This window comes from Micropterus dolomieu, linkage group LG01 (genome assembly GCF_021292245.1).
Source record: "Micropterus dolomieu isolate WLL.071019.BEF.003 ecotype Adirondacks linkage group LG01, ASM2129224v1, whole genome shotgun sequence".
NCBI classification, from domain to species: domain Eukaryota; kingdom Metazoa; phylum Chordata; class Actinopteri; order Centrarchiformes; family Centrarchidae; genus Micropterus; species Micropterus dolomieu.
The window spans coordinates 24,927,753-24,944,252 of record NC_060150.1 but is presented as its reverse complement, the minus strand read 5'-3'; the positions used below and the strand labels follow the sequence as shown (position 1 = coordinate 24,944,252).

The 16,500-nt window shown below is 41.5% G+C and overlaps 1 protein-coding gene across 1 annotated transcript in view; it reads left to right on the top strand.

Annotated features, from left to right (window-relative positions):
- The window catches only part of kcnh2b (potassium voltage-gated channel, subfamily H (eag-related), member 2b), a 340,415-nt gene that overhangs the window by 301,914 nt on the left and 22,001 nt on the right, over positions 1 to 16,500 (top strand). The window contains exons 7-9 of the mRNA XM_046062123.1: positions 3,674 to 3,853; positions 12,531 to 12,634; positions 12,983 to 13,121. Coding sequence (XP_045918079.1) covers positions 3,674 to 3,853; positions 12,531 to 12,634; positions 12,983 to 13,121 — 423 coding nt within the window. The remainder of the gene's footprint in view (positions 1 to 3,673; positions 3,854 to 12,530; positions 12,635 to 12,982; positions 13,122 to 16,500) is intronic.

Genomic DNA, 16,500 nt, shown 5'->3' with positions numbered 1-16,500 from the left:
TGGCTTGATCGATAGATATAACTGAGTATCATCTGCATAACAATGAAAGTTTATGGAATGTTTCCTGATAATATTGCCTAAAGGAAGCATATATAAAGTGAAGAGGATTGGTCCAAGGACAGATCCTTGAGGAACTCCATGAGTAACTTTGGCGTGCATGGAGGACTCATCGTTAACATGTACAAACTGAAATCGATCTGATAAATAGGACTTAAACCAGCTTAGAGCGGTTCCTTTAATGCCAATGAAATATTCCAGTCTCTGCAATAGGATCTGATGGTCAATGGTATCAAATGCAGCACTAAGATCTAATAAAACCAGTACAGAGACAAGTCCTTTGTCTGATGCAATAAGGAGGTCATTAGTAATTTTCACCAGTGCTGTCTCTGTGCTAGGATGAGCTCTAAATCCTGACTGAAAATCCTCAAATAAACTATTGCTCTGTAGAAAGTCACACAGCTGTTTAGCAACTGCTTTCTCCAGAACCTTAGAGAGAAATGGAAGGTTAGATATAGGTCTATAGTTGGCTAAAACATCCGGATCAAGTTAGGGCTTTTTCAGAAGAGGTTTAATTACAGCTACTTTAAAGTACTGTGGTACATTGCCTGTTGATAAAGATAGATTGATCAAATCTAGTATAGAGGTGCTGACTAAGGGTAAAACATCTTTAAGCAGCCTAGTCGGGATGGGGTCTAAGAGGCAGGTTGATGGTTTAGATGAAGAAATTATTGAAGTTAGTTGGTAAAGATTGAGGGAAGCAAAACAGTCTAAACATGTATCTGTATACATGTACATGTAACATGTTTGATATGTATATTTCAGGCTGAAGTAACTTTGAAAGACTGAGTCGTTTAAAGTTGAAAAAAATATTAATTTATGACATTTTTACAGCAGTTTTTCGGAAGGAGCCATTTTATGTCACGAGGGACAATTAAGTTGTTTTTTTTAAGGAACTCTTAAGGGTTAAGTTGTGTGAGGGCTGATTGGAGGGCAGTGGAGATGTCATCCTCTGTAGGGCTATTGTCGCTTAGTTGAAAATGTTGTTAAAAATAGTCAGTAATAACATCAAGTAGCTGATTGGAACAGGTTTGTAGTGCAGACCCAGCTGATTTACTGATATTCACTCTCAGCAGGACTCTTCTCACATCAGCTGTGGATACTGACAGTAGCTGGTCCTCTGGAGGTGGAGTAGACTTTACAGCTGACTCCTTGTTGAGGAGATCAAAATGAGCATAAAAGGTGTTAAGTTAATCTGGAAATGTGACCCACACATGATGGGGGCGCTGAGGTCTCTTCAGTCTCTGCTGATGTCTTTGCCTCGCCTCCTTGACACCAGCTTTCAGTCTCGCTCTGACTGTGCAGTATGCTTTTGACTCCATAGCAGCTTTTTTGCTCTGGATAGAGCCCTCATCACCCAGGCTCACTGGCTGGGGAATCATTTTATTGGCTTAGTGATGATGTCACTGATGATGCATATTCCTCAAGGTTGATGCGGCTCTCCTTGGTGGCGGGCTGTCTGAACATATGCCAGTCTGTGCACTCAAAACAGTCCTGTAGAGTTGCTGTAGATTCGTCTGTCCGCACTGTTTAAACTCCTTTGACACTTTTAATCAGCCGGTTAGTACAGAAGCAGAGAAATATGGTCTAATAGACCAAAATGGGGATGGGGGAGGGCTTTGTAGCTGCCTGGAATATTTATTTAAACATAGTCCAGGGTATTGCGTCCCCTGGTGGGGATGTGGACATGCTGGTGGAATTTACGTAAACTTGTAAGATCTGTGTGATTAAAATCACCAGCTACAGTAAAAACACCATCTGGTTGTTTTGTCATGTGACTCCTGTAATGCTCATAATGTGCTTTTTTTAGAGACTGTGTCTGAGAGATCATGATTCAACTCAAGCACAACAGCCAAGCTTCTGCAGTTCACTGTGTGATTTTGGTAAGCAGAGACACAAGGCAGGCTGTGCTAATGCCTCTTTACACTGATTCATTCCTGCTCTCATCCAGGGCAAGTGCTGTGCAGACAGTGGAATACATTACTGCAAGTAAAGCTACTTAGAACAGCTCCATAATACCCAAGATTTCTTTCCTGGTGTGTGCTTGTATGTGTGAGACAGAAGACAAAGGAAAAGGTGTCTGTGAGTGTTCTTACATTTCGCTGGGGACTTGAATACACACTAACCCATGGGGAGTCGTGTCAGAGTGGGAATAAATATTGTAGGTCCCCCATAGACTGTATGAGGTCCCCACGTGTAGAGGCTGCTTTTAGAGTGTTAAGATGTGGTTTTGAGGTCCAAGGTACACTTGGGTTATGCTTTAGGGTTAGTGTAGGGGTTAAGGTTAGGCATGTAGTTGTGTTGGTTAGAGTTAGAGTAAGGGGCTAGGGCAGAGGTCACTAATAGGTGGACCGCTGTCCTCTCCGGACCGCCGACCTACAGCTGATTTATTATTGAGACTTACTACCTCGTGACGGAGCGTTTCTATTTTAACCTGCGCAGCTTTTCTAGCATTTACTGTACTGGTTTAGCGGAACAGGAAACTCACAGACCAATTGCATGTGCTCAAATCGTCTCATGTGACGCTGCTCAGCCAATCAAATCTGTGCATCCCGATGCTTTCGAGTCGAGTGTTTAATTTTCGAAATTCACCAGAGACGTTTTGGAAACACACGTGAATTGAGGAGACAAAAGGGAAAAGAGATTTCACATGGCTTTTAATCAAGAATGTACAGATGTTTACATGTACATTCCTCCCACGGCCAGTTAAAAAACAGAATATCTCATAGATCTCCAATGCTAGCTGGCAGGACAAACTAGAGCTCACGTTTCTCACTGAATAAGAGAAAGTAGGAAAGTGGTAACTTAGCTCTGCAAGAGGGAATGAAAGAGAAGAGGCATTACAGCTGTTCATTTGTTGTGATATGTTGAGTGTTTATTATAAAATTGGTTAAGACTACACTTTATCACTTGAAGCTACACTTTTTATTTTATTTTTTCAAAAAATTAGGCACTTTATTTTAGTTTACTTAAATTTAGAATGTATTATTAGAGTAGTTATTATTTATTATCCCTCCAGTTTGATGTGAAAACTGACTGAAATATTATTTGATTTGACAGTCTGTTGTTGACTAAAAACATATGTTGATACAACTATAGGTTATGGTACTGAATGATAACGCAAGTTAGTCGTTATGATGTTCCGGACCTTTGCTTCAGGAAATTTTCTCTAACTGGACCTCTTTGAATTATAATTGAATACCCCTGGGCTGGTTATGCATTATGTCAATGAGATGTCCCCAAGGGGTGGGTGTGTGTGAGTGCGTGTGTGTGTGTGTTTCATGTTTCTACATCACGGTGGGGATTTTAACCTGAATGCACACTGACCGATGGGGACTCGTGTCACCATGGGGACAAAAAAAGAGGCAGGGGGTCTGTCTGGGAGGGTCAGCACTGCCTTCCCCACAGTTCTCATCATCTTCAGTGGACACTGGTTGTAACACTGTAATTGCAATATTGTTAACTCATTTTCCATCACACTATCACTTTATGTACACATGGCGATATAGTCTAGTTTTCCCTTCTCTCCTCCCTCTTTCCTTATCACTTGCCTTCTCTCCTCTGTTTCCTATTATTCAATGTCTAATTGCTGCTCTGTCCCTCGTTCTCTACCCAGGTGCTGTCTCTGGGAGCAGATGTGTTACCAGAGTACAAGCTTCAGGCTCCTCGCATCCACAAGTGGACGGTGTTGCACTATAGTCCCTTCAAGGCGGTTTGGGACTGGCTCATCCTGCTGCTGGTCATTTACACAGCCATCCTGACACCCTACTCAGCCGCATTCCTCCTCAATGACCAGGTGGGGTCTCATCTTGGGATGTAATCATTAATCAGCCTGCTGTCAAAAGTAAAATCACAAACATATGATTCTTGGAAACGACTATTGCAGAGATTAGCTTATACACTGAAAAAAATTATAAACGCAATACTTTTGTTTTTGCCGCCATTCATCATGCGCTGAACTCAGAGATCTAAGACTTTCTGGTGGACATTTCTGCAGTCAGCATGCCAATTTCATGCTCTCTCAAAACTTGCGACATCTGTGGCATTGTGCTGTGCAGATTTTTGAGTGGCCTTTTATTGTGGCCTAAGCATAAGCCACACCTGTGCAATACCTATGCTGTCTGATCAGCATCTTGATATGCCACACCTGTGAGGTGGATGGATTATCTCGGCAAAGGAGAAGTGCTCACTAACAGATTTCGACAGATTTGAGAGAAATAGGCTTTCTGTGTACATAGAGAAAGTCTTAGATCTTTGAGTTCAGCTCAGTAATTTTGTTCAGTATGATTTTTCTTTTCCTTTTCTTAACTCACTAAAATAATTTGTATAATACACTAAAATACAACAAAGTACACACCACTAGAGATACGGATGGAAAAGAGCCGAGATTATATACCAGAATGGATTAAGGGTCCAAGTGGAGACATTCAGTGATGAGGAAGCAGAGTGAGGGTTCGAGGGATGTGGGGATGAGGAAGAACTGTGAGGAGTAGAGGGATGTGGGGATGAGAATCGAGAGTAGGGTGATGAAAAGATAAGGGTGATGAATGAGGGAATGAAAAGGTGAGGTATGGAGGGTTAAGGGGAGGGATCTGGGTTGTGGATGGATTGATGGATGGAAGGAAGAGAACGATGGATCGGTGTCAGCCAGTGGCAAGTAGGCAGGAGGGATCCAGAGAAGTCGAGACTCAGGGCAGGTGATCCATCTCTTCATGTGCTCTGCTTTGGATAGAGCCCCAAGAAGAAACTGTTATTGTTCGTATAGTTGCGGAGGTTGATAAGGTACAGTATCTCACAAAAGTGAGTACACCCCTCACATTTTTGTAAATATTTGATTATATCATCATTATATATTTCATGTTACAATACTGAGGAATGTAAAGCATATAAAGAGCTTTATAACAGTGTAAATTTGCTGTCCCCTCAAAATAACACATCACACAGCCATTAATGTCTACACCGCTGGCAACAAAAGTGACTACACCCCTAAGTGAAAAAGTCCAAATTGGGCCCAAAAGGCATTTTCCCTCCTGGTGTCATGTGACTTGTTAGTGTTGCGAGGTCTCAGGTGTGAATGGGGAGCAGGTTTTTTAAATTAGATGTTATCGCTCTCACACTCTCTCATACCGGTCACTGGAAGTTCAACATGGCACGTCATGGCAAAGAACTCTCTGATGATCTGAAAAAAGATTTGATGCTCTACATAGACCTATGGCCTAGGCTTTGAGAAGATTGCCAAGACCCTGAAACTGTGCTGCAGCACGGTGGCCAAAACCATACAGCGGTTAGACAGGACAGGTTCCATATCCAGAAGTTGTCTTTGGGAAATAGACATATGAGTGCTACCAGCATTGCTGCAGAGGTTGAAGGGGTGTGGGGTCAGCCTGTCAGTGCTCAGACCATACACTGCATCAAATTGGTCTGCATTGTTGTCGTCCCAGAAGGAAGCCTCTTCTAAAGAGGATGCACAAGAAAGCCTGCAAACAGTTTGCTGAAGACAGAAAGACTATGGACATGGATTATTGGAACTATGTCCTGTGGTCTGATGAGACCAAGATAAACTTATTTGGTTCAGATGGTGTAAAGCGTGTGTGGCAGCAACCAGGTGAGGCGTACAAAGACAAGTGTGTCTTGCCTACAGACAAGCAAGCTGGTCATGGTCTGGGGCTGCATGAGTGCTGCCGGTACTGGGGAGCTCCAGTTCATTGAGGGAACCATGAATGCAACATTGTGACATACTGAAGCAGAGCATGATCCCCTCCCTTCGGAGACCGGGCCACAGGGCAGTGTTCCAACATGATAACAACCCCAAACACACCTCCAAGACGACCACTGCCTTGCTAAAGAAGCTGAGGGTAAAGGTGATGTACTGGCCAAGCATGTCTCCAGATCAAGCATGTCTCCAGACCTGCTTGGGCAACCCTATTGAGCATCTGTGGGGCATCCTCAAACGGAAGGTGGAGGAGCACAAGGTATCTAACATCCACCAGCTCCATGATATCGTCACGGAGGAGTGGAAGAGGACTCCAGTTGCAACCTGTGAAGCTCTGGTGAACTCCATGCCCGAGAGGGTTAAGGCAGTGCTGAAAAATAATGGTGACCACACAAAATATTGACACTTTGGGCCCAATTTGGACAATTTCACTTAGGGGTGTACTCACTTTTGTTGCCAGTGATTTAGACATTAATGGCTGTGATGTGTTATTTTGAAGGGAAAGCAAATTTACACCGTGATACAAGCTTTACACTCACTACTTTACATTGTAGTAAAGTGTCAAAATATAATCAAATATTTACAAAAATGTGAGGGGTGTACTCACTTTTCTGAGAAATGGTATGCTGGACAAGACCCTACTGTGAACTGGGTGTCTTAAGGGGCAAATGTGACTAGCTAGTCTTGGGTTGTACGGACTGTGAGTTTGCAGGGCTTAGGTGCGAGTTTAGTCGAGTGAGGTGAAAGGGTTGAGGTAGGCTGTAATGTTGGTCTTGTTGCGTTTGGGCTAGTATTGTTACGATCCTGTCCTGACTTTCTCTGAGTTTTTTGTTTGGTCAGTTAAGTATCTGTTATTTAGTCTGTGTTTTGGTTCCATTTCTTTGTTCCTAGTCCAGTGTCTTAGTTCATGTTTTAGCATTTTACATCAAATAATTTGGAGACTTAAAATTCCTTCTCTCTCTCTCTGAGAGAAGGAGGAGGGGGTTTGGGATATCAACCCTCAACAGACAGCTGAAGCGACCCAAAGGAAGAGGTGAAAGGTTTGCTTTCTGTTTCTGGGCAGTTCAATCCTAAAACCTGCCACCTCTGATGCTGCAGCCAGATAACGCTTGGTGGCTGACTGTTAAAATGACAAAGAAACACTAAACAGAGATTAGCTTCTCATGAACAGCCTATCGGAACTCTTCTTAAGAGAGGGCAGGAAACCCTAAACTCCCCCCCACACACGTAAGCATGGCAACTGACCTCCCTCTTTGTTTAATTACCTCAAATCAAAGGATATTCTCCTTTCACAGCCAGATGTAAATTTGTGAGGAACTTTGTGTAAACAAAGAGTACTGTCTCCTCAAAACTCAAAGCATTACCTTGTTTAATTAAATAATCTTTAAGTTACTTAACTAGGTCTCTCCACTCCATTTGAGTAGTTATGTTACCATGTTGGTGTTATTTGTTGTTGAAAAGAATCTAAATAAGTTAATTTTGCAGTGTTTAATTTTCAGCAAGGATCCCTGACATTTATTCATTTTATGTTGTAATCAATGCTTTGTTCCCAACACTTTCTGACACTTCCTTTAGAAAGGATATGATAAAGAAATGTCATCCCATACTCGATTAATTTTCCAGCTTGAATTTAAGGTTAAATAACTAAATTCCCCAGCTCCTGAGCAAAGATTGTTTTAGGGTTAATCAAAGCTATCCTCATGTAACCCAGGCTCCCCCAAGTGGACAAAATAAGTATTACATGCCATCGTTCTGAAATGCCGTTTAATGTATAAATGTCACTCTGTATTTACCTGTCCATAATCTAATGCCATTCGTGTATCTTGCTTATATTCTCTAAGAACGTGTTACAGCCAATATATCCAGAAAGCTAGTTAAGTTCCTCTCATCTGATGTGATTCCTATGAAATGCTAACCTTTTAAGGTCTAACTACTGACAATTGTTTTCCTTTTTATCAAGTGCTCAAAACTAAGAACCGTACAACAGTTTGACAATTAAGGTTTGATTGTGGGAAGATATTTGATTAGAATACCCGCAAATAGATTTTTGACTTTTAATATGTCTAAAGAAAGACGGTCTCTCAGGAAACCAGAAACAAGCCCTCCCTCAGGGGAACAAAGGACTGCTCTCTGGGAACCACGCCCCAATAGACAAAAGCAGCTACACACGCTGTCTCGCGCTCTCTTGTTCTGCTCGTCTTGGCCTCTTCAACTGCGCTTCAGCACGCGCCCAGCGTGCCCCATCTCCCGGCAACGCCCTAAGAAGTTCGACCCGGCGCAGCGAAGGCTTTGTTCGTTTCAAGCCACACACGCGAAGTGCCACAACCTCAGCTTTCCCTCGTTTCCAGCAACTTTACTTGCTTTTTATTTTCTTTGGTTTTGTTTTGTTAAAAGTTATCAGTCCATTAAGTTACACTAGTTTAATTGAAGAACGATCAAGTATTTTTTAAGCTTTATTCGTCAAGCTAACTTAAATTGATACCACCGTCCCAGCCACGTGGTCCCGCCAGCAGTAACCCAAGGATATCCAAACAGAACAGCCTTGTTGCCAGACGGAGGACGGTCAACACTTGATGGTTTTTCTTCATTCAAGACACGGAGAACCCTCAGAAAATTCCCTAGGAGAAAGCCAGGAATTGGGCAGCTAGTGTGGGGACCCGTGCAACCGGCCAAGGCAGGCCGCCGACCCATAGTAAGGCAAAACAAGGCAGTCTGTGATCAGTGATGTCCAATAGTCTGTTAATCCATTATCTTTAGTCCTAGTCATCTAAATACTTTCATTAGTTCTCTTCCGCCGTATGAGTCAAATTCTCCCCGCGATAGAACTCCACATTCTCATTTTTTAGCCATTGTTTATTTCTTTGATGTATGTTTAACCGCGTTTATGTCACCTTAGTTAGTTAAGAAATTGCCACGAGAATTTACCTCTTCGATATGAGACTGACTGATTGATTTAAGATAATTGAGTGATTGTTAACTAACTGATCACTAGTGAATAATTGTATAATTATTAGCCATACCCAGGGAATCCCGAGACACTGGACGAACGGAATCTCGGGTGGTGCCCCGCGAGAAATGTATGAATTAATATTCTCTGAATATTAAAATTCATAATTTTGTATTAATTCTCATAAATTTATTAGATCAAAAGTAGTCATGCTACAACTCTTAGTTCTTTGTCTGCATTATTTTAGTTTAGTTTGATCTGTATTCTGTGTTCTAGTTCTGTGTTCTCGTTTAGGTTTTGACTGTTCTGATCACTGTGTTTATAGTTGGTCAGTGTTTGTCTGTTTACATGGGTTTCTGTTATTGTCTGAAGTTAGATTCTTTTCTGGTATTTTGTAACGTGTTCTGTCTGTTCCCCTAGTAATCTGCCTGCCTGCCTGCCTGTCTCTCTGTTTTCCCCCACTGTCTCTCTGCCTGCCTGTTTCGTTAGTCCTGATTCCTCTCACCTGTGTTTCTCCCGCCTGCTCATTAGTCCCTGGTGTTAAATGTTTGCTGTTTCTGTTCAGTCTCTGTCCAGTCATTGCAGTGTTTTATAGTGTGTAGCCTGCCTAGCTCTGTCTCTTCCTGTTTCCCTGGGTTTTGTGGATTTCTTGTGGATCATTTATTTTGGATTTTGGATTCAGTCACTCTGAAGTAAGTGTGCTCGCCTTTTGTTGGTCAAATAAACCTTTTCTGAACTTGACCTGCTCAGTGTCCTGCGTCTGGGTTCTCCAACCTGCTCAACCTTACAAATATGTGACAATTGTGTGTGTATATATAAAGAGTGTTAGGAGAATGGACAGAAATAGACAGTCGTGTAGTTGTGTTTTGAGATCGATAGTAGTTGAGGGTAGAAGCGGTGAATTCTAGGCAGTAAAGAAGCCGGAGGAATTCCAGTGGAACATGGATTTGAAAACATTGGAGGTGTACAGAAACAGCCGAGTCAGAAGAGGGTTGGAGGCTAGTGGCAATATCTGAATTTCTGAAACATGGAATGAGAAATAGTCAGCTATTGGGTTTTGTAACCTGGGATGCAGGAGGCTTGGACAATGACTGGTGCTCGGCCGAAACCAGGGGAGCCTCCGCGTGACCTGTGTCATGACTAGACAGTACAGGTGCTGGTCATATAATTAGAATATCATCAAAAAGTTGATTTATTTCAGTAATTCCATTCAAAAAGTGAAACTTGTATAATGTATACATTCATTCCACACAGACTGATATATTTCAAGTGTTCATTCCTTTTTAATTTTGATGATTATAACTGACAACTAATGAAAACCCCAAAATCAGTATCTCAGAAAATTACAATATTGTGAAAAGGTTCAATATTGAAGACACCTGGTGCCACACTCTAATCAGCTAACTAACTCAAAACACCTGCAAAGGCGTTTAAATGGTCTCTCAGTCTAGTTCTGTAGGCTACACAATCATGTGGAAGTCTGCTGACTTGACAGCTGTCCAAAAGACGACCATTGACACCTTACACAAAGAGGGCAAGACACAAAAGGTTATTGCTAAAGAGGCTGGCTGTTCACAGAGCTGTGTCCAAGCACATTAATAGAGAGGCGAAGGAAAGGAAAAGATGTGGTAGAAAAAAGTGTACAAGCAATAGAGATAACCGCACCCTGGAGAGGATTGTGAAACAAAACCCATTCAAAAATGTGGGGGAGATTCACAAAGAGTGGACTGCGGGTGGAGTCAGTGCTTCAACAACCACCACGCACAGACGTATGCAAGACATGGGTTTCAGCTGTCGCATTCCTTGCGTCAAGCCACTCTCGAACAAGACACAGCGTGTTCATTTTCCAACAGGACTTGGCACCTGCACACAGTGCCAAAGCTACCAATACCTGGTTTAAGGACCATGGTATCCCTGTTCTTAATTGGCCAGCAAACTCGCCTGACCTTAACCCTAGAGAATCTATGGGATATTGTGAAGAGGAAGATGCAATACGCCAGACCCAACAATGCAGAAGAGCTGAAGGCCACTATCAGAGCAACCTGGGCTCTCATAACACCTGAGCAGTGCCACAGACTGATCGACTCCATGCCACGCCACATAGCTGCAGTAATTCAGGCAAAAGGAGCCCCAACTAAGTATTGAGTGCTGTACATGCTCATACTTTTCATGTTCATACTTTTCAGTTGGCCAACATTTCTAAAAATCCTTTTTTTGTATTGGTCTTAAGTAATACTCTAATTTTCGGAGATACTGAATTTGGGATTTTCCTTAGTTGTCAGTTTTAATCATCACAATTAAATGAAATAAACATTTGAAATATATCAGTCTGTGTGTAATGAATGAATATCATATCCAAGTTTCACTTTTTGAATGGAATTACTGAAATAAATCAACCTTTTGATGATATTCTAATTATATGACCAGCATCAACTTGATTGCATGGAGCGGTGGGGAGAATGAATTTAAATTTAGGAGTGTCATGGCTACTTGTATAAACAATAGAAAGAGACAAGTTTTACATCATAGGGATTGTTTTAAACACGCTACCAGGTATCCAGAAGTGCTTGGGTACTCTGGAAGGGAGAATGGTGTTTTGCTGCTAGTCCGTGAATAGTTGAAATAGTTTTGCTTTATTGTCACCGGTGGAAAGGGCTGATTTGCTAGCTGGTTGTGTGTTTCAGGTGAGCGACTATCCACACCGATACTTTTGAAGCTGTGGTCAGAATATTTGCCAAGTAGTGGATTCGGGTTTTAATGGCTTAGCTTGTCGTTCGGCGTCTGAATCTCCAGTGAGTCGGAGAGGAGTGTCTGGATGGGGTGAAGGCAGGATCTGCTCCTGGAGCTGCTGGACGGCAGAGCCCAGAGTATATTTGAGTTGATGGAGGATGAAAGCCGAGAGCATTGGGCAACATGGACTGCTGAGCGCAGTTAGGAAATGGTGAGGATTCCAAGACTAAAGTAGTAGGTGAATTTCTTCTAATGTTCGCTGTCTCAAGGGTTGAGTATGAGTTCCTGGTCCATTGTTTGAGGTAAGCATGTTCTATACTAGCCTTTTGCAGGTCATGTGAAAAATGAGTCGGAGGTGAAGAAAAAGGATGAGGTGTGCTTAAATACTTTAGAGCAGAAATGCAATGTGTCCGAGGCGTGGTCTTTGTTACCAAACCTAGTTAGAAAACACAATTTAATGTGTATAATTTAACGTCAGTTATCTTTTTCTGTGTATTATTTTTTGAAGATATAACAAAATCTATTTCATCCTCACATTTTTTCTTGATAAACTTAAAGTTAGCTAGGTTGACTGACCTCGCTAACTTGGGCAACACTTCCTACGGTAAGTTAGTTTCACAAGAAAGGCCTACCGCTGTCTTCATACGTACTCTTGTTGAGTTAGTATCAACAGTAAGTTTAAGCATCAACATTTTCTTTCCACAGTAAAGAAAAGTAAATTAAGGTCTTCCACTGTGAGATTTCCTTTTAGTGACAGAATGTCTACTGGCAAATAGTAATAAATAAAGTACTATCATACATGGAGGATTTCCATGGCACTGAAAATTCAGACTAAATAAGTGTTTCTTAGAACAATAAATTTATTGTAAAAAAGGCAAGTCTATTGAACAGCTGTTTTTGTGTCACTACTGTTTTGTCTACACATGTAATGTATGCAAATTATCTTGAAACCCTTAATGCTAATCAGTTTGAAGGAGGTAATCACAGACAGTTCTATGTTTAGAGCATTAGATTATAATTTCTTTCTGTCTTTTTTCAGCTCTGCTTATATATTCTCTCTTCTCTTTTCATCTCTTCTCTCAGGAAGACGTAGCCATGCAGAGTTGTGGTTACTCCTGCTCTCCTCTCAATGTAGTGGACCTCATAGTGGATATCATGTTTATTATTGACATCCTCATCAACTTCAGGTCTGACTTTAGACACATCAGTATGTAATAGTAGTAGTAATTGTATTAGTAGTAACAATAGTAGCAGTGTTGTTCTAGTAGAAACAGCTTCAGCAGTAGCCGTAGCCGAATTAGTCACCGTAAATACAAAAATGCTGCAAGTCGAATTCCTAAATCCAGTGCTCTGTCCTCATTAATGTTAATAGAGCTCATTGTTAAAGAATTAACTTGGTAGAGGCATTAGTAAAATAGTTAATGGTACAAAGTAGTTTTCACAGGCTTACTTCTAAAATATGTGCTGTGAAAAGTTTCAGAATATCAACTACTAATGTCAGTAATTTTTTATATAATCTACACTCTTCTTCTCAGGACAACATACGTGAACACTAATGATGAGGTGGTGAGCCACCCGGTGCGTATAGCCGTCCACTACTTCAAAGGTTGGTTCCTCATCGACATGGTGGCTGCTATTCCCTTTGACCTGCTCATCTACCGCAACGGAGAGGAGGTATATCATGATGGAGGGAGGGAGAGACGATTGGCTGTTTATGTTCCACAGAGAAAGTATAAGGGAGGACTAGACAAGTGGTAGGAAGATGGAGGGATAACAAGAACAAAAGAGAAATGCTGTTGTTGCATTTACGTGTCTTCTATCTATACCAGTGTCTTTATCTGATGGAGTAAAGAGTAGATGGGAGGAGGTATACAAGGAGGTGGAAGATAGGGAATATCACTAAGGAAGAAAGAGGCAGAGGATGTCTTGTTTTTGTTTCAAAAAGGTGATTTTCAGTCAGCTGGGGTGGAGTCACTTTACATCACATAATGCAGAGTAAACAATGCTAGTGATGTTGTTAAGGAGAAATACCAAGCATTCTTTGCTTCCACCTTCTCCAATGCAAAACAGTATTGTCAAAATTCTGAATAGAAATGCGAAACAACAAGTAGTCTGCAAGAAGTTGCAGACAAATAATTTTTCCTTCACTGAAATTCTGGTTTTCAAGAACAAGTCACGGATTTCTATTTGTGGTTCATGATGAGTAAACACTAATTTTGTGGATATTGAATCTATTTGTAGATTGCGTTTTGTGTTTACAAATTGAAATATATATTTGTGACTCATGCATTTACAATGATACTGACATCGATTTACCCCCATACACTCATTGTCATTTTGCGTCATCACTGACAGCTGTAGAGGAGTGCAAGTGTAATTCTATATCTATTAGATTTGACACATCTACATTACAGTTTGCGCAATTATTGGAATTTTTAACACTTAAATAAAACTGGGTGGGGGCATTTTGTGCACTACACAGTAAATAAGGACTGATTTGGGATACAGCCTATGTAATATGGTTCTAAATATAGAGAAGAAAGGATTTTTTTTAGATTGAAAAGTTCCATTTTAATTTAAGTAAATATCCATTAATTACTGGAATTAATCCAACAGTGTTTCTACTTTTTGTCCATATAATTGGAATCAAATTATCTTTTCTTTTATTTCCATGAAATTTCTTGTAAATTTATATTTCTTGTAAGTTATAACTTATTATATCTCCAAAAATGTATAATAACATAATTGTTTGGACTTACGGTTTAAATGACATCAATAGTTACATTAAATAATGTAATTAATATTATGTAATATAATAAAAATAGAATTTAACTGTGTTAAATTCATGTCGGGGCGCCACTCTTAAAGAAAAGAAAACTGATAACCAATTACCTAATTTAGTGTCATAAGATACACTAAACTATCAATTTGGAAATGATCATCAATACCTAGAAGCTTGATGGATTTAGAGTTTTACATAGAGGCTGGCGATATATTCACTCTTATGCAACATTTAAGAAACCTGCACACCCTCACCGGCCACTTTATTAGGTACACCTGTTCAATTACTTGTTAACACAAATAGCTAATCAGCCAATAACATGGCAGCAACTCAATGTATTTAGGAATGTACAGTAGATGTAGAAGTTCAAACCGAGCATCAGAATGGGGAAGAAAGGGGATTTAAGTGACTTTGAACATGGCATGGTTATTGGTGCCAGACGGGCTGGTCTGAGTATTTCAGAAACTGCTCATCTACTGGGATTTTCATGCACAACCATCGTTAGGGTTTACAGAGAATGGTCAAAGAAAAAGAAAATATCCAGTGAGCGGCAGTTGTATGGACCAAAATGCCTTGTAGACATCAGAAGTAAGAGAAGAATGGGCAGACTGGTTCGAGATGGCAGAAAGGTAACAGTAACTCAAATAACCACTCATTACAAGTGTAGCAACCTGTCGGAAGCTCTGTCTTCAACCGGACTCTTATCCAGTTTTATTCCACACTTTGTCGTTACATATTTTATATCCTTTTTATTTAACTTAAGTTTTACGTAGGTTAAGGATTTTAGTCATCCGACATGGATTTTAAGCTAGATGGTCGTGAAAATGCCATCAACGCTACTGACCACAACAAAGCTCCGGTGACTATGCTAGCCGAGATAACTCTGCCCCATGAGGACTTTACACTCCTTAAGAAAGCGAACAAAAAGATTGCTGATCTTACGGAAGACATCCGACGACGGGAAGAGAAAGATTCCCTGCTGATGATGGCTTTATGGATGTCGCTTCAGTACAAGCCAAACAGATTGTTTCTCTTAGCGCAACCGCTAACATCCAGGACAACGTGCTATGACCCCTCTACCCTTCCAAGGCTTTCCTCTTGCTCGACTCCGAAGCATCAGTCAACCTGGGCTGAAGTGGTGGTCCGTGGCTGCAAGAGAGGCTTGGACGGGGCTGCCTCTCCTCCGCACATCGGCCTCTCCAACCGCTATGCAGCCCTGTCTGACGACACTCCGGTTCATCCAGCGGATGCACCTGCGGCTTCAAGTCTCCCTGATACGGATCCCTTTCGGCGGATAGTGCCTGCCGACACTGTTGCATCTCCTCCACCGGCTACATCTCCCGCGCTGGCGGCAAACGGTGATCAGCTGGGCTGCCGGTCTGCCGCTGGGCCTGATCAGTGGCCGTCATCCCAGTCAAAAACCTCCACTTCCCGACGTAGGATCCTGAAGGAGGCTGTGCTTAGACACTCCGGAGGCCATCTCTACCCTGCACCGTCGGGTAGCCCTTCTCTCAGGTCTGTTACTGCTACTCCAACACAACACTCGGCAGCTCACACACTCCATCCTCAGTCCGCACGCAGTGTTGAAGAAGATTCTGCTCAGTCCTGCTCTGGAACCCCACAAACGGCATCTCCTTGTCGCCTTTTCTCCCCAACCACACTAATAATTGGTGACTCCATAACCAGAAACATCTGTTTCTTTAACGCTTCTTCTTTAACGCTCTTCTTTCAGAGCCTGTCTGATTCCAACACCAACAATCTGGTCGATCACTTCAATCATATCTGCTTGTCGTCACTAAATATTACTGCTCCTCTAAAGGTTAGGCCTACGTCTAAAGCTAGTAAGCAACCCTGGATAAATGACAGCATTCACAGCCTCAAAAGGGAATGCAGGAAAGCAGAGCGCAGACGGAAAAAAATCCAGTCTCCAAGTCCATTACCTCAGTCTGAAGGATTTATTAATTAACTACAATAACATGGTTAAGGATGCGAGAACACACTATTTTTCTGAACTCATTACTACACATAAACACAATCCCAGGTTTCTGTTTAAGACTGTGGATCAGCTGGTAAACCCAACCCCTCCTTGTGCCTCAGCTGGAAGTAATGATGACTGTGAATTGTTTTTATCTTATTTTACCAATAAGGTGGTGTCAATCAGAGCCTCTATTACCCCCACTGCCTCTTACTCAGAGGTTCCTCACCAGCAACAAGAGAGTTTTAACCAGTTTTATCCCATTGACTTGTCTGAGCTTTTAAAAACAGTATCAC